General features: G+C 48.9%; 1 protein-coding gene across 4 annotated transcripts in view; it reads left to right on the top strand.

Annotated features, from left to right (window-relative positions):
- Positions 1-1,718: 1,718 nt before the first annotated feature.
- Positions 1,719-26,772, top strand: part of CMTM7 (CKLF like MARVEL transmembrane domain containing 7) — a 33,600-nt gene continuing 8,546 nt past the window's right edge. For 3 of the 4 annotated variants that reach the window (XM_087824898.1, XM_087824897.1, XM_087824896.1), the window contains exon 1: positions 1,719-1,877. In XM_087824898.1, the coding sequence (XP_087681024.1) occupies positions 1,719-1,877 (159 nt within the window). Of the gene's footprint in view, positions 1,878-3,745; positions 4,449-26,772 lie in introns of those variants that run through there. The other variant, XM_016198825.2, reaches the window with a different exon arrangement.

Below are 26,772 nucleotides of genomic sequence, written 5' to 3'. Positions count from 1 at the left end.
GACAGCTTCTAATGGAAGTGAACATAAGCTCAACTTGTGACCCAGCCAATCCATTCATTGATAATTACCCCAAAGAAATGAGAGTTTATGTTCACAAAAAGATCTTAACCAGAGTGTTCATCACAGCTTTATTGGGTACAACTGGAGACTCTCAAATGTAGTGTGCTGAAAGGAGCGAGACACAAATGACATTTTTGTGTATTATTTTTAGTATTTTGTGGACCCTGAGAAAGGGCTCCTGGGAGCTAACTGGACTCAAATTTTAAACACACACACACACACACACACACACACAAACCACACAGTGCTTACACAAAGTCTCACACACAAACCGTACTTCAGGGAGAAGCCTGCACTTAGCCTCCTGCTCCCTGCACTGAACTGCCTGCCAGTGTTCTTGGCGTCTGAGCCAGCCCTTAGAAAGGAGTTCCTGGCACCCTGGCTGGTGTGGCTCAGTTCGTTGACCTCATCCTGTGCACTGAAAAGTTGCCAGTTTGGTTCCCAGTCAGGGCATATGCCCAGGTTTCGGGGTGTGCAGGGGGCAGCCGCTCTCACATCGATGTTTCTCTCTCTCTGTCCCTCTCCCTCTTTCTCTCTAAAAAGCAATAAAAATATTCTTTAAAAAAAGAAAAAAGGAGTTCCTGGAATTGTATTTCATCCAATAGGTCCCAGGCCTTCCCTATCAGCATCTTCACCCACTAATCAGAGCGGCTCCATTCTGACCAGTTAGGACAGTGCCGTTTGGACCAATCCAGCTGAGGATCTGAAGTCCTCATTCGTATGAGGCTGGACCAGTCGGGACGTGGGTCTGTACTTCTGTCTGTCTAAGTCAGCTCCCGGGTGGCCGGGAGAGCACACTGTCCCTCTCCACTGAAGATGGTGTTTACCTGGCTGCAGCTGAAGCAAAGATGAAACACCAAACAGCCCTGGGGGACCAGATGAAGGGGCGTGGAGCAGAGCAGAGCCGCCGGCCTCGGGGCCCCCGAACAGCCTTGCAGCCGGCAGCCCTGCTGTTCCCGGCCTGGGGCCCCTCCGAGCTGTGAGGCCCCTGAGCTGCTCCACAGCCCCCGCTGCATCAAAACTGAGCTGTGTGCACTGAATAAAGTTTCTTTCTTCGCTGCGCCCCACATTGGGGATTCCAGTTGGCTCTGAATTGGCAAAACTAAAGTGCAAAAGGCAGACTATCTTGGTTACCTGAGGCTTGGCAGAAAAGGGGGTGCAGTGAGGGAAGGCAGACAGAGAAGGAGCCCCAGGGAACTTTGGGGGGAACTGGCATGTTCTGCTTGTTGATCTGGGCGGTGGCTACACAAGGGGAGACACACCGAAAAGGTAATGGAGCTGAACGCGAAAGGCTCGGGCCTTTTCAGTGTGTGTGCGTTACACTTCAGTAAAGCAGGCGCTCCTGGCACCCCCGGCACCCACACACCGTCCCGGGGGGCTCGGGCGCAGCTGTGCCCCGCCTCGCCCGGTAAGGCAGGCCTGCAAGCCCCCTCCGGTGCCTGCCGGGAAAGCGCGCGGCCGCCCGCCCCCCGCCCCGCCCCGCCGGCCGCAGCCGGACGGGCGACCCCCGCACGGGCCCGGCGCTCGTGCGCCCCGCCCTCCCGGCCGCCGGGACCGCGGGCCGCGGGCCAGGCCCCGCCCCGCCCCGCCCCGCCCCGCCCCCTCTGCCCCTCGGCCCGTCGGCCGGCGGGAGGCTGCGGGCGGGCAGGGGCCGCGCGATGTCGCACGGAGCCGGGCTCGTCCGCACCACGTGCAGCAGCGGCGGCGCGTACGGCCCGCGGGCCGGCGCGGGGCCGCCGGGCGCGAGCCCCTCGGAGGGGCTGGTGGACCCGGTCTACCCGCGCACCCACGGGGCCCTGCTGAAAGTGGCGCAGATGGTAAGAGAGGCGGGGCCGCAGGGCCGGGGTCCCCGCAGTGGCCCGGGAAGGCGGGGAGCCAGGTCCCGGGAGGGGGCGCGCCGGGCGGCCGGAGCCGGCGGAAGCCCCCGGAGCATCGCGCGGCCGGCGGGCGGGCGGGCGGGTGGAAGGAAGCCCGCTTCCCCGAAAGTTGGCCGTGCAACCCCCGCCCCGAAACTCGGCGCCACCCCCAGGGTCCCAAGCGCTTCCGGCCGCCCCGCGCGTGGCCTCGCCGCCGCCCGATGGGAACCGCGGGCAAAGTAACTTTACGTCGGCGCCTCCGGGCCGCCGCCTTGAACCCGGGCCGCGGGGGCGGCGCCGAGGCTGAAACCCGCCCCGCGCCCCGCGCGGCCCCTGCCCGACCCCGGCGCGGGCCTCCCCGCGCCCCGCGCGCTGCGCCCGGAAGGCGGCGGAGAGGGGGACCCCTGGTCCCCTGCCTTCGCGGGTTCAGAGGGAGGGCCAGGCGATCGCCGAGGAAGGCCTGTTTTGAGGAGTCCGCACTTATGCGGGGGAAGCGGGGTCGCCTGAGGGGGTCACCTGTGGAGCCACCGGGACCAAGGTCTGGGCCGTGAGTGTGACCAGCACAGGGGTCTTCCACCAGGACAGATGTTGCCCGGCCTGTTCTCTTGTTCCCCACTCTTTCTCCCTTCTATTTTTTTCTTCTTTTAAAAAAAATTTAATCTTAAAATACCTTTCTCGATTGTTTTGTTTTGAAACCGGGCTGTGCGGATTGTGACTCTCCACTCATTGTAGTGTTTGCAGCAAGAATGGTGAAGGGGGGAGTGGTCATTTTGAAGAGGGATGTGGCGACAGGAACAAGGCCACAGCCTGAGAAGCTGGAGCCCGCCGAGGTGGACCAGCCCCAGCAGCTGGGGCCCGCGGAGGTGGACCAGCCCCAGGGAGCTGGGGCCCGCGGAGGTGGACCAGCCCCAGCAGCTGGGGCCTGCTACGGTGGACCAGCCCCAGAAGCTGGGGCCCGCTGAGGTGGACCAGCCCCAGGGAGCTGGGGCCCGCCGAGGTGGACCAGCCCCAGCAGCTGGGGCCCCCTGAGGTGGACCAGCCCCAGGGAGCTGGGGCCCGCCGAGGTGGACCAGCCCCAGGGAGCTGGGGCCCGCCGAGGTGGACCAGCCCCAGGGAGCTGGGGCCCGCCGAGGTGGACCAGCCCCAGGGAGCTGGGGCCCGCCGAGGTGGACCAGCCCCAGGGAGCTGGGGCCCGCCGTGGTGGACCAGCCCCAGGGAGCTGGGGCCCGCCGAGGTGGACCAGCCCCAGCAGCTGGGGCCCGCCGAGGTGGACCAGCCCCAGGGAGCTGGGGCCCGCCGAGGTGGACCAGCCCCAGGGAGCTGGGGCCCGCTGTGGTGGACCAGCCCCAGAAGCTGGGGCCCGCTGAGGTGGACCAGCCCCAGGGAGCTGGACACGGGGTGCGAGCTCTCCATAGATTCGTAACACTGTTATTGTGGTGTGTGTAGAGGGGCCTCTCATTTCCTGCTTGGGCTAAATCTGAAGGGAAGGGGACTGAGTTCCCTTTTCTCTAAGAATGGTGTCGCTCTGGACCAAAAATTAGGAAGTAGAGGCATGTTAGCCACTACTAACAAAAAATTGTACTAAGCAGTGTTGATTTTGAGCAAGGCATTTGGGTGGGGGAGGGGTTCAGACTAAGAGATCTGATCAGCCAAATAAAGGGGACCAGTTAACCTCCCATCCTTAAAAGATGGATGGAGTGAGACAGGGTCTACCTGAGCACTGGAAGACATACGTTAGTCAAATGATGGTGGGCAAAGGCTGGGATCGGAAGCCTCCATCGTGGTCTATGAGTTTGACGGACAAAGGGAACAGGGTTGAGAAGACTCCGTGTTGGTCTATGAGACTGGTGGACAAACACTGGAGAGGAGAAATCTGTTTCATTTTAAGCTCCTCAGCTCTCGCCCGTGGCCTTTGTGCCAGGTTGCAGGTGACATTGATGGGGCCTGTTCCAAAGAAGACAACAAAGATTTGGAGAATTGCTTCTCTGTGTGCCCCTCACAAAACCATGCCCAGGGATTGTCACACCTCCTTCCCTCCCTGGGGAGCTCCCTGTGGCTGCTGGTTGATTTCAGCAGATCCCCTGGGAGTGAAGTTGCCCTTGCAGGGTGGTCGTATTACAGCAGAGAGACTATTTAGGACTGTCTACTTGCGCCTCTTGTCTGACTGCTCCCCACTCTCCTCCCCCTCCTGTTTTCTGGGGTAACTCCTTAGGTGTTTGGTGCTCACTTGTCTTTGTTGGAAAATGCATAGCCAGGTTTTAACATTGGGGGAGGGTGGAAGCAGCTAAAATGGTGTCACCCTTTGGGCATTCTATGGGGCTCTCGTCTTGACCGTTGATGTCTCACTTGCATCCTGAACATGCTGACCCTTCTGTCCTAAATTTTCTCTGAAGTGTCTTCATCATGGTCTGCTCAATGGACCTGTCAACACGTTACCTTAAGAAATTGCTGAAAAGGTCCTTCCTTTGGAAAACAGCTTCCTTTCTTTGCATTGGGCCTCTCCTGAGTCCACCACTGTCAGAAAATGAGAAGGTGAGAAAAATAGAAAGCGAGTTTCTAAGTGGATACTGGTACTTGACGTGTCGTTTCAGTGAATCCTTATAATCCTGTGGCCATGATGGTCTAGGTTTTTTGGGTCTTCCTCTTTAGACCAGAGATACAGTCACAATTGTTGGCTCTAAGGGACTGGGTTTTTTGTTGTTGCTGTTAGTAGCTATATTTTTCAAGCCTCCTATTCTTGCTGATGTGCTAGGAATTGCATACTGTATATACCATGTATGTGTTATTGGATGTTTTTGAGAATCCAGTGAAGTAATGTGTTTGACAAATGAGGACACTGGTGGAAAGTCTGAGGCACTAAAGTCACACAGCTGTTGGCAGCAGAGGTGGGGCCCACCTAGGCCTGACTGGCTCATATCCCCAGAAGACTGAAGTTAATAGAAGTAGGGAAATCGATACCACAGTGAGATACCACTCACTTCACACCGAATAGAGTGGCAGCAATAAAAAAGGCATCATGCCAAGCAGCGAAGAAATCAGAATCCTCCTACACTGTCCGTGGGACTGTCAAATGGATACAGCCGGTTTGGCAAACAATCTGGCAATCAGGGCCTCAGACTATGAGACACAGAGTTGCCGTATGATCCCCCAGTTTCACTCCTAGGTATATACTCAGGAGAAATGAAAGCATGTCCACACAAAAATTTGTGCACGAGGTTCATAACAGCATTACTCATAACAGCCAAAAGGTAGAAACAACCCAGTGCCTATAACCTGATGAATGGATAAATAAAATGTGATATATCCATACAATGGAATACTGTTCAGCAGGAAATGGGATGAAGTACTGACAGTGAACTTCTGGTAATGCTATTTCCTCATTCTTTAAATATCTCTTCCTCGGAGAAGCCCTTCCTTATTCCCCAGAAAGGTCAGACGCCTAGTTAATTCTCTATGACACAGACAATGGCTCTGAGCCTGGAGGAAGGCAAATTGCTACGGTTGGAGTGGAGGGAACAAGGGTAGGAGAGGCTGGATGAGACTGGAGAAATACACAGGGACCAGACCTTCCAGGGCCTGCCAGATCATGAGAGTGTGCCAGACCCTGTCAGGGAAGCTTGATGTCAATATCAACTCACGCTGGGGCTTCACTGCCCCCCTGGGGGTCATTTTGGAACTTTGTTGAAACTCTCTTGGTTGTTGCAGGGATTAGGATCTATAAGAAATACATTTTATTCATTTCAGGATAGTAATGAGGGCATTGCAAATACTTAATGTCCTAAAGAGATGTTTTGTCTGAAAGAAGATTGAAGGAGTCTAGCTGGGCTGGGTGGAACCTGAGTGGGTGTGTGAGTCTGGGGAGGAGGCCAGGGCACTCATGGGCTACGTTTTGGCAATTTACAGCCCAGTTCCCAAATGGAATTAGACGGTGGATGATGTCAGCCTCTGGTCTAGCTGTGAACAGACATATGAGTGGAAAATGACCCAGCATAACCCAGAACGGCCCACTCTTCCATGTTGTGTTTTAGATCTGTGTAGCAGGGGAGCACCAGTTTGGTTCCCAAATGCAATCTGCACACCCATGTCCTGTTTCCTGTAAGCTAGAGAGTTAAGGGCAGCAAAGCACCTCACTGCCAAGGTTCTTTGACTCCAACCCAGTCCTGATCCAAGAGCAAGAAACTATTTTCCATCAGTGGTCAAACAAGTAAAGATAAAAACACTAAAACAAAATAAGTTATAGGCCTTATTCCTAATAACAAAAATAATACCTGTTCCTTGTAGAAACTTTGAGACTCACAAAGAAGAAAATAGACTCTTCCACTCCCTCTCCGCTATCGGCGTTGTTGTAGCCAGTCATGGATGTACCAGGGTCTATGTGACCAGCCCTCTCCCCCTTCCCGTGGCTCAAGGAGCCTCCAGCTCTGCCCATGCACAAACAAGGCTGTGATGAGCTTCCTTGCAGAGAAGTCCCGATATACAAATCCGCAAATACTTCCTCAGAATAAATGGCAGTGACTTTTCAGAAAAAAATGAAGGGCTTCTTGCCCTCCCGAGAAGGGTGGCATTAAACAATTGCTTCGACTCTTTAACTTAATCTGGAAATTCATGGGTGCCCCTTTATCCAGAAATTTCAAGGAGCCAAATGGGATAGGAATCATATTTTAAGTTGTAATAGTATATTTGGTGTACAATGACGTGGAAAAGGAACAATGGCATAGATGGGCTAGAAAATTCCACAGTGCTGTTAAATGCACTTGTGTGGGGTTTTTGTCTCTTGTTTGTTTGTTTAGAGAGGAAGGGAGAGGGAGAGAGATAGAAACATCTATGAGGAGAGAGTCATTGATCGGCTGCCTCCTGCATGCCCCGTACTGGGAATCGAGCCCACAACCTGGGCATGTGCCCTGACTGGGATTGGAACCGTGATCTCCTGGACCGTAGGCTGGTGCTCAACCACTGAGCCACACCGGCCAGGCTAAATGCATTTGTTTTTAAGTCATGGCACCAGCATTTGCAACATTCGAAGAATGATAGTGGCACACAGATGCAAGACCTTATTTATTCAGGCTGCAAAGCGTGTGGATTTCTTAACCACTGGCAAGAATTCCCCTCCAGGGCACCCCTATAACCGTCTGCCCCCAGATTGGGAACCACTGCTCAGAGGAGATGGTACTGAGGACACCACTAGCTGAAGGGGCCGCCAGGCTACCGGGGCCAGGGTGGAGTGTAGGTGTGTGCGTGGTCCCACGTCAGTCTGGAGAGAGTCCCACAGTTTTCTGGCGTTACTGTGGGTCCTAAGACCCTCTAGGGCCATCCTAGATCTCAGCTGGGGGAAGCTCTCCGTGTGGGTCAGTGTATTTATTTGAATTCTTGTGTCAGGGAAGGCCGCCTCACTGCTCCCTTCCTCCAGCCCCCGGTCCCTGGCTCTCGGCACCACTGGACAGCCATCTGTTTCCTCCCCCTGCCATCTGCCTGGCTGGGCTGGCCCAGGCATGCCGCCCACTGTGACAGCCTCCCTCTGACCTGCTGCCTGCCACATGCTCGCCTTCTTTGTCACCAGTTTGGCTCAGTGCTTCCCTCGCCCGCTGCTCATTCTCTGGCATTCCTCGCTGGGGTCCTTGGCAACCGCTGGCATCAGCGGCCTGGCTCCGAGCCTAGTGCTGGCTGCTGGTCACTCAGGCCAGAGGGGAAAGGAGGGTGGGACAGAATCTCCCCACCGGCCCATCCCTCTTGTCCCACTGGCTGGCGGAACCATTAACAGAGATGCTTCTCAGCCTCCCGCAGAGAAAGCTGTTCCCCTGGTCTGTGTTTACACAGAAGTGGCAGTGACATCACTCTTCCTTTCCCTGGGACAGCCACGCTCTTTTTTTTTTTTTTTTTAACTTTAGATAGAAGGACAGATGGATAGAGAAAGAGCGAAGTCAGCTGTGGAGTGGTTTATACAGATTGCCCACAGAAAGCCTTGCTGTGAAACTTGAGCGTGTCATCCTCATCTTTAAGATGGAGAAAACGATCCTTCAGGAGGGAAACGCAAGGGGAGAAGGAGCCGTTAATTCAATGCTTTCGGGCACAGAGTACATTGGAAGCTTCTGGAAGCAGAAAGAATTGCTAAATATAGTATGACCGCGTGTTTTTACTCACTTCTTTCTCTTAGGGTTTCTCTATTTCCCTAAGAAGACAGCAGCAATGCTAATGCTATTTATGAAAGCTTTTTTAAAAAAATTCTTCCTCTCAAATTATAAAAACAGTACCAGTAATAATAATGATAGCGTCTGTGATTCATTGAGTTAGGTGACGGCCACTGGGCTAGGTGTGTCGCCTCATTTGAGCCTCATGATGGGTAGGTCCTGTCTGCATTTTACTGAGGCGCAGAGGGGTTAGGTAACTTATCCAAAGGCGTAAATCATAGTGAAGCTGGGTTTAGGGCCAGGAAGTTGGAGTCCAGGTCTTGAGCTCATAAAAGGACAATTTGGGGTCATTTCTTTTTCATTATCAATTCACCGTAGTTTTCCATGTCATTAAACCTTGTTTGAAAATGATGTTGTGATAACCGCACACGAGTCCATTATGGGGTTGTACCATAATTTACCCATTTGGCTCCTTGTTGGTGGGCCCACGGTAGCAGATCTAAAAGGTGCTATGAGATGTGACAGTTTCGGGTGCTAGTAACAGTTTCACCCAGAGATGAAGTCAGCTGGAGTGGGGAAAACCCCTCACGGGGGTATTGAACAGGCAGTGTGTGCATAGTGTTTATCAAGCATTTTCATGTGTTGTGCACAGGGCTGCTGGAAGGCCTAAGAAGAAACTATTAATACCGGGTGGCAAAAGTAGGACTACAGTTGTTCATGTGGAAAATAATACAATAATAAATAATACAAGAATAAGCTCTGTATTTTGTGTACTCACAGCTGTAAACCTACTTTCGCCTGCCCCTGTATTATCCTAGGTTTTAAGTCATGAGTTCCTCCATATAGAACTAAGGTTTGAGTGTCTGCTCTACTGTCATGTGATTTTACATGCATTTGCCTTTTTTAACCCCTCTAGAGTCTCTATGTGTTGTTTCCCCCTTGTTGTGGTCGAATGGAGGCTGAGAGGTTTTGCAGCTTGCCCAAGGTTTAAAATATCCACTAAATTTCTGGAGCCAGCATCTGAACCTCAGTGTGGCCAAGGCCTGGCCTTTTCCCACTACGCTGTGCCATCTCTGCATGTGTGGTGAGCAGCTTCCCAGCCTGGCCCACTGCAGCAGACACAGCCAGACACAGTGGGAGTGGGGTGACTCCCACTGAGTGACAGGCTGGTGTAATTCCGTCCCCTTGAGTGTGGGTAGGACCTGTGACTTGCTTCTAACCAATAGAATATGACAGAGGTGATGGATGTCATCCCCACAACTATGTTAGTTATATGCCAAGGTGAAAGGGATGTTGTAGATATAATAATTAAGATCCCAAATATGTTGGTTCTGAATCAAAAGGAGATTATCTCCAGGTACTGGGTGCTTCCCAAAGGGAAAGATTCTCCTCGTAGCCCTGAACAAGTAAACTGCCTTGTTGGGAGAGAGCCACATGGCAAGCATCTAAGGGCGATGTCTGGAGGCTGAGAGCAGCCCTCAGCTTACCCGCCAGTAAGAAAATGGGGACATCAGTCCTACAGCTACAAGGAACTGAATTCCATCAACAACCCTGTGAACTGGGAAGAGGGCCCCAAGCCTCAGATGAAAACCCAGTCTGGCCAACATATTGACTGCAGCCTTGTGGGACCCTGAGCAGAGGACTCCTGCCCGGGCTCCTAACCAATGAAACTGTGAGATGATAAACGTATGCTGTTTTAAGCAACTTAGCAGTAGCTACTTCATATACCCTTAGAAGCCCGTGTGTCCTGCATCAGATCTGCACTCTTGTGGCTGCATCAGTGAATGGAGTGCCTGCTTGGGTTCCTCGGGAGCCATCGGAACTGCTTCCAGCCTATCTGATCTCTGCCGAGGCTCTATCTACGCTGATGCACTCTGGGGACATACCTGACTACAGCCTCCTTCCACCTGCAAAACTGGTTTATCAGAATTTCTGCCCAGGCGCCATGTGGACCTACAGTGGCAGGCTGCACAGGATTTTGATGTTACTTTCTGCTGTCCACTTCAACAATCGTGTTATTTCTTTCAACTCCTCTTTGAAACAGGAGGAAAAAACAAATCAGTGTTTACCGAATGAAAACTAAAAGCAAGAGGAAGACAAATTATTTCCGTAACCTTTCATGGGAGAATTACAAGCCTTGTCACGGCAGTGTAAATTTAACTTGTTGGAAGACCTCAACACCATAACCAGGGGGAGAGTTTCCTGGAGGACAGGTGCTTGATTTCAGAGATGGGGCCTTATTGACGCTCTTGTGAGTTTCACTTGGGAAAGGTAAAAGAGACACCTCCGACTCTTGTGTTGATAATGTGACGTAGGGTGTACAAGGGTTTCCTGAGTGTCACCGTGATTGAGCAGTGTGTCCTGTTTACTGGCTGAAACTTTGGGCAGAGGAAAAACTGCAGCATAACATGCATTCCCTGGGCCCGATGAGCTGCTCCGTGCTGACAGTAAGTCTCCTGTCACAGTTCATGGTGACATCAATCCTGTATGTATAGATGTGATTGTTACTTCAACATATCGTTGTCTGGATTATCTGGATGGGCCCCAAATCCAATGGCAAGTGTTTCTGTAAGTGACACGCAGAGGAGGAGACGGCAATGGTGATGTATAGATGTGATGGAAATTGCTGTCACACGCCATGAGCCCACAATGCCAGGGCAGCCACCGGAAGCTGGAAGAAGCAGGGACTGGATTCTCCCTAGAGGTGGGAGAGAGAGAGAACACTGTCTTGCTGACATCTTGAGAGAGAGAGAGAGTGCACCATCCTGCTGACACCTTGATTTTAGCCCAGGGATACTGATTTCAAACCTCTGGCCTCCATAGCTGTGAAAGGATAAATTTTTTATTGTTCTAAGCCACCAGGTTGGTGATAATTTGTCGTAGCAGCCGGAGGAAACTCATACAGCCAAATGAGGAGTTTCCACTGTGGTCTGATTCTGAAAATCTTCAGCAGAGGAGGGTGATAGGCGGTTCATGTTTTCTCGCTTTAGAAGTGTGTGTTCATTTCCAGGAACAAAGTTTCAGAGGGGCGATGGCCACCGTCTGCCACTGTGGTTGGCGATCACACCTCAGCCTTCCTTATTTTAGTCCATCTCTTTCCTTAGTAGCTTATTCAAAGAGAGAAGCAATACTTGAATTTCTGCTGAAAAAAGCAGAAATGTCAAGACAGAGAAATATAAGAACACGAGGAGAACATCAGAGTCATTCTCAGACAGCAGGTTGGAGGCAAAAGATGAAAAGTGCTTTGCAGAGGAGCATGCTTCTGGCCTCCCATGGGCGTTGAATGAAGTGTCCCCAGTTCCCCCAAACCATTAGATAGGGAGATCTTACAGCCAATTCTTAGGGCATTCTAGAAGAATCTTTAAAGATAAGATACTGCAGCTCAAAAAGTATGTATTACGGTGGACATGTTAGCCCTGCTTAATTTACTGCTGCTTATTAAATATAGTTACTATTTTTTAAATATTTGTAGAGTTTCCCAGTGATTTAAGTCTCTAAATTATACATATACACTTGTGTGACTTTTTATTTATAAATCATTCCAGATTGATTGCAGAAACAGTACAAAGAACTCCCCATGTATCCTTCCCCCAGGTTCTCCAGTTGTTAACATTTTCTACATTTGTTGAATCTTTTTTGGTTTATATATGTATTATTTATTTTCTCTGAACCACTTCAGTGTGCCTTTCCTAAGAAGGATGTTCTCAGACGCACCCAGAGGACAGGTCCCTAAATCAGGAAATAAACGACACCAGTGCTGTTATCTAATCCACCCGCCTTATTCAGATTTCACCAGTTGACCCACTAATGTCCTTTCTCTGGTCTAGGATCTCATCCCGGGCCACACTCAGTTGTCATGCCTCTTTCACAACTCTTTCAGTCTGGAACAGCTTCTCAGTCTCTCTTGTCCTTCATGACCTTGATATTTGTGCAGAGTCCAGGACAGAGCAGCCCCATCACTGGACATGAAAAGTTGGTTTGGAGGACCCTGCTGACTCTCAGAATATTGTAGCTACAACAGAGGCGAAAGAAAACATGTTTGGATCATGGCAGACCTTGTCTCGATTTTAGTGCTTTTGTTTTCACAAAAGTCCCTTTTGCAGACTTCCTATCTGAAGTTAGTTAATAGTTCAAGTTGAGCTTAACAGCATGCCTTATTTAAAAAACAAGAACCAGAAAAACTACTTAGCCCAAGTGTTACATCCTTGGGACAATTGCTAAAAATTGTTGAGGCTTTATCACCTTACCAAGTCCTGTTCCATGAACTTGACGTGAATTAACCTCATTTAATTCTCACAGCAGCCCTGTCATTTAGGTACTATTATTTTGCATATATCTTGTCAAGCATTAGCACTCACAGTAATTATGCAGCCAGATACTGCCGTGCATGGTCAACTTGATGGGAGAGAGATTTATCTGTCACCCCAGAACTCACGCCCCCCCTTTCCCAGTGTGGGCTTGTTTCTGGTTGACCTCTGTGCAGACAGACACGTCCGGCAGCCTTTGTATGTGAGCGAGGCCGTGCGACCAGTTCTCACCAGTGGAGTGACTGTGGACGGGATCCTGCCACTTCCTTTCTGAGGCTTTTAAGAGGCAGGATTCTCTACTCTTCTGTCAGGTGTATGCAGAGGACTCCAAGACCCTATTTTTTTATATTTGACGATCAGGAAACAGAAACAAACCCAGGTCTAGAGACTGCCTGCTTCCCTGCTGGGCTGCTTCCTGTCTTCCTCTGAGGGCCTTCCCTGACCCCCCCAGTCTAAAATCGTCCTCCTAACTCCACCGACACCACCCCCACCCTGTCCTGTTGTCCAGCTCTGGTTTCTTCACAGCCATTCTCTAGCTGAAATCCCCATGTTCAGGACTTTGTTACTCATTTGTGGTGGGTCTTCACCACCAGGACCTGGACTGGGATAGGACAGTGACCTTTCTGTCTGGGTCCCCACGGGGCTCTTGGTTCCTAGGGTGTTGCCTGGAACATAGAAGGCACTCATAATCCTTTTTTTTTTAATTTTATGAATGAATGAATCAATCAAAGCTTATTTTCTTTGCCAAAGCATCTGGTAACCGCACTCCTTTCAAAAAAGTCCGCCTGCCCTGGCCAGTGTGGCTCAGTTAGTTGAGCATCATGTGTACCGAAAGGTTGCCGGTTTGATTCTCGGCCAAGGCGCATGCCCGGGTTGTGGGCTCAGTCCCCAGTAGGGGGGCGTGCAGGAGGCAGCTGATTGATGTTTCATTTTCACGTCGATGTTTCTCCCTCTCCCTTCCTCTTTCCCTAAAAAAATCATATATATAAAGTCAACCTGGGTGAAGGGCTTGGGCAACTTGGATCTTCCTCAGAAGACACAATAATGCCGTGTTGGGAGGTGCCTCCTGCGTTGTGTGGTGTGGGCCCAGCTGCAGAAGGGCTCTGTTGCCAGGCCCAGAATGTACTACAGGGCCTGGAGCGCATCACTTCAGGCTTACAGGCTGGAAGCGGGGAGTCTCTGAGCAAAGGCAGGGAGAAGGTGCAGGTGGGCCCCCAGCAAGGAGACAGTGGGATGCCCAGCCACAGTTTCTGAGAAAGATACGGTTTCTGCACTGGCTGCCAACGTGAGCACACCTTTCTTTTTTATCCAGTTGAGTTGACAGCTTTCCACTCTCTCAGTCAAAACAGCAGGTTCCTACGCCAAGGTAAACAGACAAGTGGAGGGATGAGAGAAGTGTCTATCAGTTTGTCAAGCTGTCAGGACAGGGTGCCTCATTTAAAACAACACCAGAAAACACTGAATAGTGGCATTACTGTATTGGATTAAAGGCTAAAAGAATCGAGTGCCAGACGGGGCCAGCTCACTCTTGGATTTCTATTTCTGGCTCAGGAACTAACCCTTTGGTGTGGTCCTTGTCATGTCTCTTTGCCTGGCCAAGGCTACTTCAAGTTCCTTCTTCAGATATTTATTTAGTGCCTACTCTGTCCCAGCCCTGTGCCAGCTGCTGGGGGTACAGCAGTGAGCAAAGCAGGTCTGGACACTCGCCTGTGGCTGAAAAGTCTCGACACTAAACAAGTGTGGTGTTTCATCACCTCTAAGGCACCACTGTTTTAGCCAGTGCTAAGGAAGGAAGGAAGTGTTTTTAATGATATGATCACAAGTCTATTTTACCATTTAGAATTTTTATTTTATGATTATTGAAAGAGGTCTTTCAGACTTAATTAAACGGAGATTTTTATATATTCTTATGAATACATATAAAGGAAATTTGGTGAAGGAAAAGAAATTGGTTAAGATATCCTTAAAACTTTTTACAATCAGAGCCCTCCTAAATTCCTTTTTTTTAAAAAAAAAAATGTTTTTATATTGATTTTAGAGAGCGGTAAGGGAGAGGGGGAGAGAGAAAAACATCCATGTGAGAAACATCGATTGGCTGCCTCCTGCACGCCCCCTACTGGGGATCAAGCCCACAATCCAGGCATGTGCCCGGACTGGGAATCGAACTGGCGACCTTTTGGTGCATGGGACAACACTCAACCAACTAAGCCGCACAGGGCCAGGGCCTGAATTCGTTTTTTTTAATGTGTTTTTACACACTGTCATCTCAGTGCCATCAAGAGTGTGAGCAACGCCTTTGGACCTCCTTTTGGGGAATGATACTAAACAGGCCTGATTCGCCATCCCCCCATCTCAACCCCACACCGCTCTGCTTTCCAGGGCTTCGCAGAGTGCTCCACCCTGGCTCCGGGATTTTCTCCCTTGCTGACACCCACTCTGCAGGTTTTGATGCTGGCACACTGAACATTGGCATATGGCAGGCGGTGGTAACTAAGCCCACAACTGCTCTCCGGTCTTGCCGGCAGCCACTGTAGGATCCACCCCTGCGTTGAGGGAAGTAAAAACATGCAAGAATGAGAATCTGTGAATCAGTGAAGTGTGGTTAGTGCAACAGGGCCGAGCATCAAGAAGGAAGAAGCAGAGGGTGCTGTGAGCACAGATAACAGGAGTCCTCCCCAGGCTGTGGTCAGGCCTTCCTGGGCAGGGAAACTTCAGGCTGAGACCTGGCATGGGAGGGGACAGGACAGGAGGAAAAGGTTGTATGAGTATTCTGGAGGCCCTCCTCCTGTGCAAAGAAAGGCCCAGAGCTACAGAGAAGGTAGCGAGTTTGAACTTTCTTGGCGAGTTCACAAAATGGGCTTTTTAGTAGCGGTGGAGTGTGGGAGAGCTGTTAGCCACAGAAGTAAGTTAATAGAGGTTCTATGAGGCTTTGACAACGTCTCTGTCATTGTCAGGTGTCTCACAGGAACTGCCGGAAGAAAGAATGATGCAATGAGCATGTTAACTTACCTCCTTCATCTGGGTTTTCCACTGAAGGCCTTCTATAGGGTTAGCATTTCATTTCTGAGACTTTATATTATTACACAAATATGATTACAGCAACATTAACATAATTAGATCAAAAAAAAGTATTTAAAAACAAAAATCACACATGGCCCACCATTGCACAAATTCCACCAATGTTTTAGTTGGATCCTCGTGTAAGTGCATAGAAGTTTGCAGGGCTGTAATCCTACTGACTACAGTCATGGATTCTGCTTCCCTCTTACTGTTTTATTATAAAATTGTTAGTAGCACGTCTCTGTTGCTCTAGAATCTTCATAAATGTGCATAATATGTGCAATCATCCAAGTGGATATTCTTTAATAACCATTCACTTTCAAACATGAGGGTTGTTTTTGAGCTTTTAGCTACTACTATAAATGATATTACACTGAACATTTGCAGGGGTTGGCAGACTATAGCTTTCTGTCCAAATTTGCCCTACCAGCTGTTTTTGTTTTGTTTTTTTAAATAAAACTTTACTGGTACACAGCCAAACCCATTCGGTAATGTATCGCATGTGGCTACTTTCGCACTACATTGCAGAGTTGAGTCGTTGCAAATAGTGATTATATGTCCCTCAAACCCTGAAACATTTACTCTCTGTTTCTTTACCAAGAAAAATTGCCAGCCTCGGTTTAGATTGCATGATAGAGCTTTCTTCTGACTAGAGCTATTTTCCTTAAGAGAAATTCTGAGGGATGGGTTTATTCACTTATAGGATGTAAATGTTGGTTTCAAAATAATTTCTCATTTGCAGCATGAATATGGTCCATTGGGGACAGTAACGTCATGAGAACAAGCGAATGAACCAATTCACTGACCATTATAAGATTATAATGATTGGAAACTATTATAAAGCAAGTATTTGCGCTCTGAGTAAACGTTAGTTGTTACTGTTACATCCTTCCCGTGTCCTAGTGAGAGCTTTCGTCTTTAATATTTTCCTTGGAAGTCAATTGGATGTCTCAGTGTTCGTGATAGTTGTGTTGCCTACGAGACCTTCATCCGCTTCCCCTCACGTGTCTCATCCGATTTCTAAGAGTCTGCACTGGTCCTTTTGATAGGAATGGTAGATTGGCGCAGGTCAGTGTCTGAATGGGGAGAGAACCCGCCTTCATTCAGAATATTGCGGACATTTTATTTTGCATTTAGCTATCAAGGGTAGAGCATGCAGTATGTGCCAAGCTCATAGTTTTGACCAAGCAGAGAGGCATTGAGCTGGCTCTTGCCTCTGCTACCCATCAGCTGAGTAACCCTGGATAAATCATGTCCCTTTTCTTGGTCTCAAGTTTATCTCTAATAAAGTAGGAGGGAAATTTTCAAGATCACGGTTCTGATCATTATATATGTACATATATGCATGAGTGTACAGGGTCAGAGTATGAATTGCTTGGCAAGTTCAAAAAAGCCGAGGCACTGGTGTAGATGAACTGTGAGTTTAGGGGGCTGTGCCATTCCTACATAAGGGGCTTTTCTAGAGGTTTTTCTGTTTGCATCAAGAAATTTTAGGGCAGAGAAAGTCAGAGTTCTGAAAAACCCCTGTGGAAATGCCGCAGTGAGGTTTTTACATAGTGTAGTGAGGGCTGGGACCTCTGAATTTCATCTTATCTATCTTATCTCCATAACCTCTCACTCTGTGGTTTGACAGTAACATTGGACCACCTCTGATGCCTCTTTTTTTTTTTTTTAACTTTTTTGGGTTATTTTTTAAGAAGTTTTTCTTGATAACAGCTTTGTTGTTAAATAAGTCACACACTATACAGTTCATCCATTTAAAGTATACAGTTCAGTGCTTTTAAACATATCCACAGAATATGCGCCACCATCACCACAGCTAGTGTCACAACTTTTAGGACAGTCCTCTGCATTTTGGTGAATGCATAGACCCATGTGTCTATCAACAGTGTGATACAGAACAGCTTCACCACCCCCCAAGTGCCCCTGTGCTGTCACTGTGTAATCAACCCTTGTCCCCACCTTGTAACCCCCTTGCCTTTCCATATACATTTTAGAGTCAGCTTGGCAATATATACCCAAAAAAGCCTGCTGGGATTTTATTTGGATTATGTTGAATCTGTATATCAATTTGGGGACAACTGACATGTTGACAATATTGCACGTTCCAATCCATGAACATTGTATACCTCTCCTTTTATTTAGGTCTTCTTTGATTTCTTTCCTCGGTATCTTGTAGTTTTCAGCATTCTACAAAGTTAGATATAAACCTATGAACTATTTCCCCCCTTTTTGGCAGCTACTGTAAATAATCCTATCTAGTTCCAATGTTTAATTTCAGTGTATTGCTAATATATAGAAACAGTTGATTTTTTTATATTGGGCTTGCATTTATTGAACTCATTTGTTAGTCCTTGGATCTTTTTCTGTAGATCCTTTGGGATTTTCTTCACAGGTAATCATGCTGTCTATAAAAACGTCTTGTTTTTTCCTTTTCAATCTGTGTTCCTTTTATTTCTCTTTCTTACCTTATTTCAACTTCTGGAAGTATGTTGAATGGGAGCAGTGAGCAGGGACATCCTTTCATTGTTCCCTGTCTTAGGGGTAAAGCATGTGGTCTCACCAGGAATGTGATGCTAGCTAAAGATTTTTTTTATAGATGATCTTTGTCAGGTTAAAGTCATTCCCTGCTATCCTAGTTTGCTGAAAGTTTTTATCATGAATGGGTATTGAATTTTGTCAAATGCTTTTTCTGCAGCAATATTGACATGAATGTTTTATTTTTCTTCTTTGGTGTGTTAATATGGTGCATACACTGGTGTTCAAATGTTGAACCAGCCGTGTGTTCTTGGAATAAACTTTAGTTACTTATTATGCATTTACATTTTTTAATATACTGTCGGATTCAATGTACTAATATTTTGTTGAGGATTTCTGATAGCCTGGAAAGAGTTTATCCCTGAGCTTGCTAAAGACCCAGCCCACTTTCAGTCCTTCCCCTCAAGACAGTCATGTACTAAGAGTCTAGTGTGCATTATTCTGAATCCTTCCCTCTCTTCCTCACCCTGTGGTGGCTGTTCTTTTTGGCTTTACCTGTTTCTCATTTCCACTCACATGTTAAAAAGCATGACGTTATGAAACTCAGTTCAGAAACAGGATTGGAGAAGAAGGATTTGAGTCCAGTAGCTAGATCCAGGTTGATCTGTCTTACCTTATTGAGGTCCTGCTAAGTGTCTGTCTCCCAGGAGGACAGTGAATTTGTGTTGGATTTATCCAGGTGGTCCAGTTCCCCTGAGCAGGTGCATGAGAGGAGGCTTTGTTTAGGATGAGCCTTTTGTTCATGCCTTCCCTGCTTCCTCCAAAGGCATCCAGGCCTGGGCAGAAGCAGGGCTGCTTCCAGGGGACTGAAAGGCCCCTTTGTCTTACCACCAGGTGGCTAAGGCTGCCCCAGGGTGACCCTGCAGGGGAGGTGAGGGGAAATGCAGGGGTGGGGTAAGGGGAAATGCAGGGAGCGCCCCAGTCCAGCCCTACCAGGTTATTTTTAATAAGTGAAGGCCAAGGGGGCGGGGAACTTTCTGAAGGCAAGTCTTTGTTTTTTTACTGTCACTCAGGTGACTCAACAGTGAGAGTGCAAAGGAGAGTGTAGCCCTCAGAGAAGGGCCTGCTTAGTGCCTTCCTCCTGAAGTGACTTCGCTGAACCTGGGGGCACAGGTCAGGTCACAGTGATCATGCCTTTGAACTGAGGACAAGGTAGCTGGAGGAGGGAGGAAGAATGGGGCAAGGCATCCACCCCACAGCCCCGAGGTCTGTTCTGTCTGTCACCACGGCTGGCTTTCTGCTCCCCAGAAGCGTGGGCAGCCCGAGGGCAAGTGGGATAGTACCTCTCTGGGATCTGTTCTCCAGAACTGGGTCCAAGAGCGGGAGAGGGGGACACCAATGGCCTGTAGAAGGGGTGACGCCTGGTGCGTTTTTCTTTAATCAGTGGTTTTGTATGTGGAAATGTTTGGACACATGGAATTGCCAGCTCATTCTGAGCAAGCTGTCGGCAGTCTGAGGAATCTGAGGCAGCTGCCTCCCTGCCGAGCAAGGGGAGCTTCCTGGTGGCCCCACTAGCTGCAGGGACCTTGTGTGTGTGTGTGCTCGCGCGGGCGAGGGGGGTCTATTCCCTACATCACCGTGCAGCCTGGATCCCTGGAGGCTACCCCGGAACATCCATTCCACCTGCTGCCCCCCTGCCTACTCCTCTCCTCCCCCACCCCCTCTGGCTGGTGCTTCATTCCTGTCTTCATTCCCTTGCTAGGACTGACCCCGCCTCCTCCTAACTGACCCCTGAGTCTCTTCTCCCCATCTCCCGTCCACCTGGACATTAATTTTCCAAAAGCGAAATTCTGCCTAAGGCTCTTTTCCACTCAATAACCTTCACTGGCTCCCCTTTGCCCGCCAATAATGTCAACTTTCTCAGCCTGGAAGCTGATGCCCCGCGGCTCCCTGCCATCTTTGTTCCCATCGTCCCCCTTCACACACATGTAGGGTTTGCCTAAAACGGGCAGCTCCCCGGTTCCCAAACATGCCCTGTGTTTTTCCACCCCTGTGCCTTCTGCCGTGTTCCCTCTGCTAGAAGCCTCCGTTTTTCATTCTGTGTATGTTCAAATCCACACCAGGGCCGCCTCTGCACCACCCCGGGCCTCCTGCCTCCTCGAAGCATCCTTCTCAGAGATTGTACCTCCCTGACGGTGTTCAGCCCATTTCCTTTTTCTTTTTTTAATCCTTACCAGAGGATATTTTTCCATTGATTTTTAGAGAGAGTGGAAAGGGGGGAGAGAGAGAGAGAGAGAGAGAGAGAGAGAGAGAGAGAGAGAAACATGGATGTGAGAGAGACACTGATTGGTTGCCTCCCATATGCGCCCCAACCAGGGCCAGGGTTCAAGCCTGCAACATGCCCTTGGCCGGAAGCAAACCCAGGACCCTTCAGTCCGAGGGCTGATGCTCTAACCACTGAGCCAAACCTGCCAGGGCCCATTTTCTTTTAAGGAACTTGTGTCTGAAGCTCCTTACCCTTTAGGACAGGGCCTGTGTCTGAGCCGTCCTTATATTGTGCTCGTCTCCTGGTGACAACTCGCTGCACTTAGAAGATTAAGTGCTACTCTGTGCTAAGAGCTGCTCAAACGTTTCCCGTGCTGCTCTTCCCGGAATAACTCTGAAAGGAGTTTTAATACCTAACACTTGTTGAGCATTTACTAGAGCAGTACCAGGCTGTTCTAAATATTGTGCCCAAATCAGCTCATTTAATCCTCATGTCCACTCTGTGTGGTTGGTTTCGTTAGTATCCCCATTTAAAGGTGAGGAAACTGAGGCCCAGGGAGGTTAACTGGCCCACTAGTCACCGTGTTTGTGAAATGACTGTTTGACCTACGGGGGCCCTAGCCGTGCCCTATGCTCCCACTCAGCCTTCCTTATTCTGATCGGAGGCCAGCCTTTGGCCGACAGTCTAACTTCCTTCTCCGCCCCGCCCTGGGTACCATATGGCAGGCACGCATCCTTAACTACTGCGGTTTTCCATCAGTGACACACGCTTACAGGCCCTTAATGGTTCTTGTGTATTTGCTGTGTCATTTTTTATCCCAGACTAATTTCTTCTTCCCCGAGCTGGCACTGATTTGGTATTATGCTGCCTGGGTTTTTAATCAAGGCATCCCACACCCACATTCTCAAATTCAACTGGTGCCAACTTCTGGCACATGCCGAGGGCTGGATGCCAGGCCCTCCTGCTGAGACTGGCCCCGCAGCTTCTCCTTGTTTTTATTTCCCCAGAATAGTGGCCAAGGTCCTGAGCAGCATCGCTATGTCTCATGCAATCAAGGTTTCTTTAGGATTGTCTCTGGCAAAATGGAAACCAATGTAGCCTTAAATCACTAGTTCTAAGGGTACTCAATAAATAACCATTGAGTAAATAACTTTATTCTTCTTTCCACTTTAAAAACCAAGGGGGGCCTGACTGGGAAACCAGGAAAATTCTGATGTAGCAGTTAGCTTTCGCTGCATAATAAATAGTCATAAAACCTTGGTGGCATACAACAATAAGTGTCTGTCGTTCACATGACTGAAGTCACATGAACTAGGCTTGCTTCCATGTCTGGGGGTTGGCTTCTGTCGTCTGAGCTGGGCTGGGTTCAGCTGGAGTAACTAGGGTGACTCAGCACTGTCTTTTCTCCTTTTGGGACCAGCAGGCTAGTGGCTTGAGTGGAGAAAAGTGGTGAGAGGCTGACATCACAAAGGACACATTAGGCGGTATGAAAGAAAATCAATATGTAGCTATAGTTGGTGGTAGGATCTTTTCAAATGGAATCTTACCAGGAAGCATCAATAAATGATTCTTCCAGGCTGAGCTGCCCAGGGGTGAGGCTGGGAGAATGCCAAGGCAGCCGTTCTTGTCTTCCTTACCCCCCCACCTACAGCATGCTCAGAGCCCCCGCCTCAGCAGTTTCAGCCCCATCGGCGCCTCTAGGCTGCCGAGGAGTCGAGATGAGCATCCACTCAGTGATACAGGATGGAAGTGGGGATTCTCGAGTCGTCTCCACCACGGCGGGGTTTCGTTATATGACCGTTAGGGACAGTGTTCTCAGAGGCGACAGGTGCCTTCCAGCTGAGCCTGCCCCACGAGCATCTCTGCTGAGGGGACATGTTTAAGACAGAGTCGCAGGTGCAGGCCACAGATGTTATCTCTCACCTGGGCTCATCACTGCCCTCTGGACAGAACGCATAGCCTCTCTGTGCAGAGAATGAAAACATGAAACCCAGAACAATTCATGTGCTACTTTCAAAACAGACCAAGTGGGACCTGTTTTTGTTGAAGTGCCTGCTCCAGGTACTATGGTTGCAGAATCAAATTACCGCAAAACGTAGTGGTGTAAAGCAGCCAGTATTATGCTCGCAGATTCTGTGGGTCAGGAATTTGGCCAGGGTGCAGTGAGGAGGGCTTGGCTCTGGGCCTCGGCTGGGAAGACTTGGAAGCTGGGCTGGACAGGGCTGAAGGCTCACTTGTGCACGTGTCACAGTGGATAGTAGCTGGGGCTGTTGGCAAGACATCTACATGTGGCCTGTCCAAGTGATCCACGCTTCCTCATAGCATGGTGGGATGGTTCCCAGGGTGAGCGTCCCGAGACAGGGCCAGGGGAAGCTGCATCGAGGTCTAGGACCTAGTGTTGGGAGTCCTGCAGTGTCATGTTCACCACGCTCTTGGTGGCCACCAAGGCTGCCCTGGTTCTCGAGGAGGGGAAATAGATTCTGCTTCTTGATGAGCAGCAGCAGGTTCTGGAAGAGTATGTGAGATGGAAATGTTGCTGTGGCCAGATTGGGAAACACAGGGCTGCTCCCTGTGGAGAGTGTGACATGAGAAGTAGTGCTCAGTCCCAGAACATGTGGCAGGGACTAGAGAGAAGATGCCCACTTGGGGGCTGTACCTGGAGGCCTGCCTGAGAGGTGTTTTCTCTCTCTCTCTCTCTCTCTCCCCCCCCCCCCCCTTCCACTCTCTAAAAATCAATGGAAAAATATCCTCAGGTGGAGATTAAGAAAAACAAAGCAGAGTGTTCCTTCTGTCCTTTGCAGAGTCAGACGAGTTGTGTTCAGCTCCCCTTGCACCACCTTTGGGGAAGCTACAAGCAACAGCTGCCCACCTGTGGCCCACCCATGGCCCTGTGGCCCCACCCCTACACTGGTGTGCACCAGACACACTGTGCCTGAGTCTCTGCACTGGTGTTGGCCCTGGTGACTTTTGTGACTGTAAAACCTCCTCTCTCGGTCTGGCTGTGGTCAGGACGTGACCTCTGTTGCCCTTTCATTTGGGTTTTGGAAGGAACCAAGAATCATTGTCTGGTCTTGGATGAAGCCCCGTGGTGTCACACTACCTGAATTGCTCGCAAAATGCATTTCCTCCTTTATAGTCTAAAACTAAAAATAACTTCCACTCGTGCCTTGATGGTAAGAGCAATGACTACAAATCTCAATTCATTTCCCCCCTCTTCTCCCCTCCTTATGGCAGTTAGTTATTTCTCTGAGCTTATTGGGCGTTATATATTTTAACTTTTTCATTATGGAAAACTACAAACATATGCAAAAGTTAAACTTTGGTAAAATGAAAGACTGAAAATAAAGGCAAATGAGGGACTGAGAGAATTATTTGTAATATGTATAAAGATAATAGGTTAGTATTCAGAATATAAAGAGTTCTTAAAATCCATAATAAAAATACAAATAATAGTAAAATAGGCCAAGAATATGAACAGGCAACAACCTATAAACATATGAAAAGATATTCAACCAACTAGTAATCAGGGAAATGAAGATTAAGAAGATAGTATTTTCTTTCTTTTTTTTTATTTGAGAGAGAGAAAGAGAGGAACATCGATTTGTTGTTCCAGTGACCCATGATGCACCAGCCAGGGCTGTTTTCATTTTTTTAAACACTGATAATAATCTGTTTGGCAAGATTTCCTATTCAGGGAAACTCATATCTTTTTTGGATAGCATTTTGGCAGCAAACATCAAAATCTTAAATATGCTTTCACTTGGTAATTTCCCTTCCAGGAATCTTCATACAGAAATGTGCACACATATACGAAGAAGTGTGTCTAAGAATATTTGCAAAATTGTCTGTATTTGTAAGAAACTGGAGATGTGATAAATGCCTGTTAATAAAAGACTGTCTAAAGTAGTGATTCTCAACCTGAGGACCTTTTGACGATGTCTGGAGACATTTTTGGTTGTCACTCCTGTCTGCTAAACATCCTATGAGACAGCCCCAAATGTCACTAGTGCTCAGGCTGAGAAGGCCTGGGTCAAATGAAGCTGCAGCCAATTTAAAGAAAGGGGTAACCCAGCCGGGCGTGGCTCAGCGGGTGAGCATCGACCTAGGATCCAGGAGATGGTGGTTTGATTCCCGGTCAGGGCACATGCCCAGGTTGCAGGCTCCATCCCCAGCAGGGGGCATGCAGGAGGCAGCTGATCAGTGATGACTCATCATTGATGTTTCTCTCTCTCTCTCCCTCTCCCTCTCTCTAAAATCAGTAAAGATAAATTAAAAAAAAAAAAAAAAAAAAGGTTGATCTGTATATATGTGCCATTAATGATCTCCAAGACATGGCATTTAAAAAAAAAAAAAGCTATTTTACAACTTAATATGTGATCTTTATAATACCAAAGAACAAAATAAGCGAATTTTCTCAACCACTAAATAATTCATTCTCCTCCCCAGAAGCAACCACTGTTCACAGCTTCATACATGGCCTTCCTCAAATACTCCCAGCACGAGCGAGCAGGCTCTGCTCTTTAGCTTACCGCAGTGACTGCCGCAGGGTTGGATTCAGAAACCGGTACATTACCTGGCTGCTCGGGGCCTGGACCTGAGGGCCCCTGACATAAGGTTTCCTGGATGATTCCCCTCCCTTGTGTTTTCTATGGCAGTTTTGTATTTTAATACAGAACAAAACTAGGTGCTGGGCGTGAGAGGGTGGAAAGAAACCTGTAGCACAAGTCTGATGTTGCTGGGTGGGATGGGGTGGGGGGAGGAAGACAGGGTGAGGGTTCTCTCTCTCAGTGGGTGTTACTGTGATGGCACCAGGGCTGTTTCCTGGTGATGACTAGTGGGAGCTTTAATGAGGAGGTGGGGGTAAATTTGTCTACACCCCAGGGCAGAATTCAGCCAAAGTTGGGAACATTTCACATTCTTCTTCCTGCCTGCCCACTGCCAAGCAAAGTCATTTATGGGCCTACGTACATCTCCACGCAATTTCCAACCCTGAGTCTCATCATTTACGTCTCTGACTTTTTGAACACACCTGGCTTTCAGCTCCTGGTCTTTTCCAGAAAAGCCTCTTAGAGTTGGGCCTGAGACTTTTTGCTGTTGCCTTTCATCCCTTACTTCCCCCTCCTGCTACCTGTCTCTCTCGTGGAAACATTATTCCAAGGTCCGAATGAAAACTCTTGCAAGAGGTCGGGTGACCTGCCAGCTTCAGCCAGACACAGGCACACTCAGTGGCCCAGACTTGGCGAGAGCATGGAGAGGCCAGGCCTGCTCAGGGGGAGACCTGCTGGAGCCCCTTTTGGTCACTGGGAAACTCCCATATCTCTGTGTCACCACCCTGTCACAGATGAAGGGCTGTAAGAATTATTCTAATCTTTGCATTAAATTAGGTGCAGAACTTCATCCCACTGCCTGATGCTGGATTGTGTGCATTGTAAGGCAGGCCTTGAATAAAATGCCGCAGCGAGTGAGGGGGTCGGTGTAGGACTGAGGCCCGTCGACGCCCAGACGGAGGAGGCCTGAGTCTGGGGACTCACGATGCAGCAGAGCCCTGGCTACCATGTGCTCCTGAGTGAAGCCAAGCTTTGCAACAAGCTCAAGGCATGAATCATTCTGTCGCCATGGTTGATGGGCTGGAGAGGAACCGAGAACATGAAAATGCGCTGCTCATTAGCAAAGGGAAATGCACCAGTGTTGAGGGTCCCTTCTTGTCAACCGCACTCTTCTGCTGTGACCTGTTGAGCAGAGCTTTCTTCATGTCCGCTCCAAGCCTCAAGCCGGGAGTTCTTTTTCCAGCTGTTGTGCCTGTTGCTGAGGACCTTGGTAGTAACCCGAAATGAGGGGCTTTAGAAATGAGCACTCTTAGCATTGACTTTAACCACCGTTAGATCCATGTTGTGGTTTAATTCTCATTATAGACCCACACTTCCTACAGCAGGTTTCTCCACAGCAGCGCCACAGCCTGGGCCACCTAGGAGACCAGACTGTGCTCTTTACAGGGGCTGTCCTGTGCATTGTGGGGTGTATAGCAGCACTCATGGCCTCGGCACTCTATGCCAATAGCATCCCCACCACAGTGTGACAACCAAAAACGTCTGCAGACATTGCCAGCGGACACAAAATCTCACACACACGCCCTGTGAGAATCGCCCTTCTGTAGGAAAGGGGCAGCGTAAAATAATTTTTGTCCTAAATTAGTTGTGCTTTTAAAGTAGACCCTAAGATTTGACATACATGTAACACGTATGTTACTGGTTTATTCCCTCTGTAGAGTGGACAGGAATTTATCTCTCTGAGTGGCCTTCCCCAAAACCCAGAATCTTCTCTCCCGTAGTAGTCGTACGCTGCTAATAATTTGCCTGACCTGTTAACCCATCACTAGGTCATTAATTTATTAATTCTGCTCATTCATTTGCTTGTTCATTCATTCATTCATTCATTCCTGCAACAACACACTTAGCAAGTGAGTTCTTACCACCCGCCCAGTGGTGACCGAGCAGCACCTCATTACCAGGATTCTCACACACTTCATGGGACATTCACCTTCCTCAGCTTCCGTTTTTAAAAGGCAAAACTGCATCTGACACAGAGGAACATGGTCCCCCGAGTCAGATAGACTTGGGTTC

This window comes from Miniopterus natalensis, chromosome 15 (assembly GCF_054644295.1).
Source record: "Miniopterus natalensis isolate mMinNat1 chromosome 15, mMinNat1.hap1, whole genome shotgun sequence".
Lineage (NCBI taxonomy): Eukaryota > Metazoa > Chordata > Mammalia > Chiroptera > Miniopteridae > Miniopterus > Miniopterus natalensis.
The sequence above is the reverse complement of the archived record's forward strand: the minus strand, read 5'-3'. Positions and strand labels throughout refer to the sequence as shown.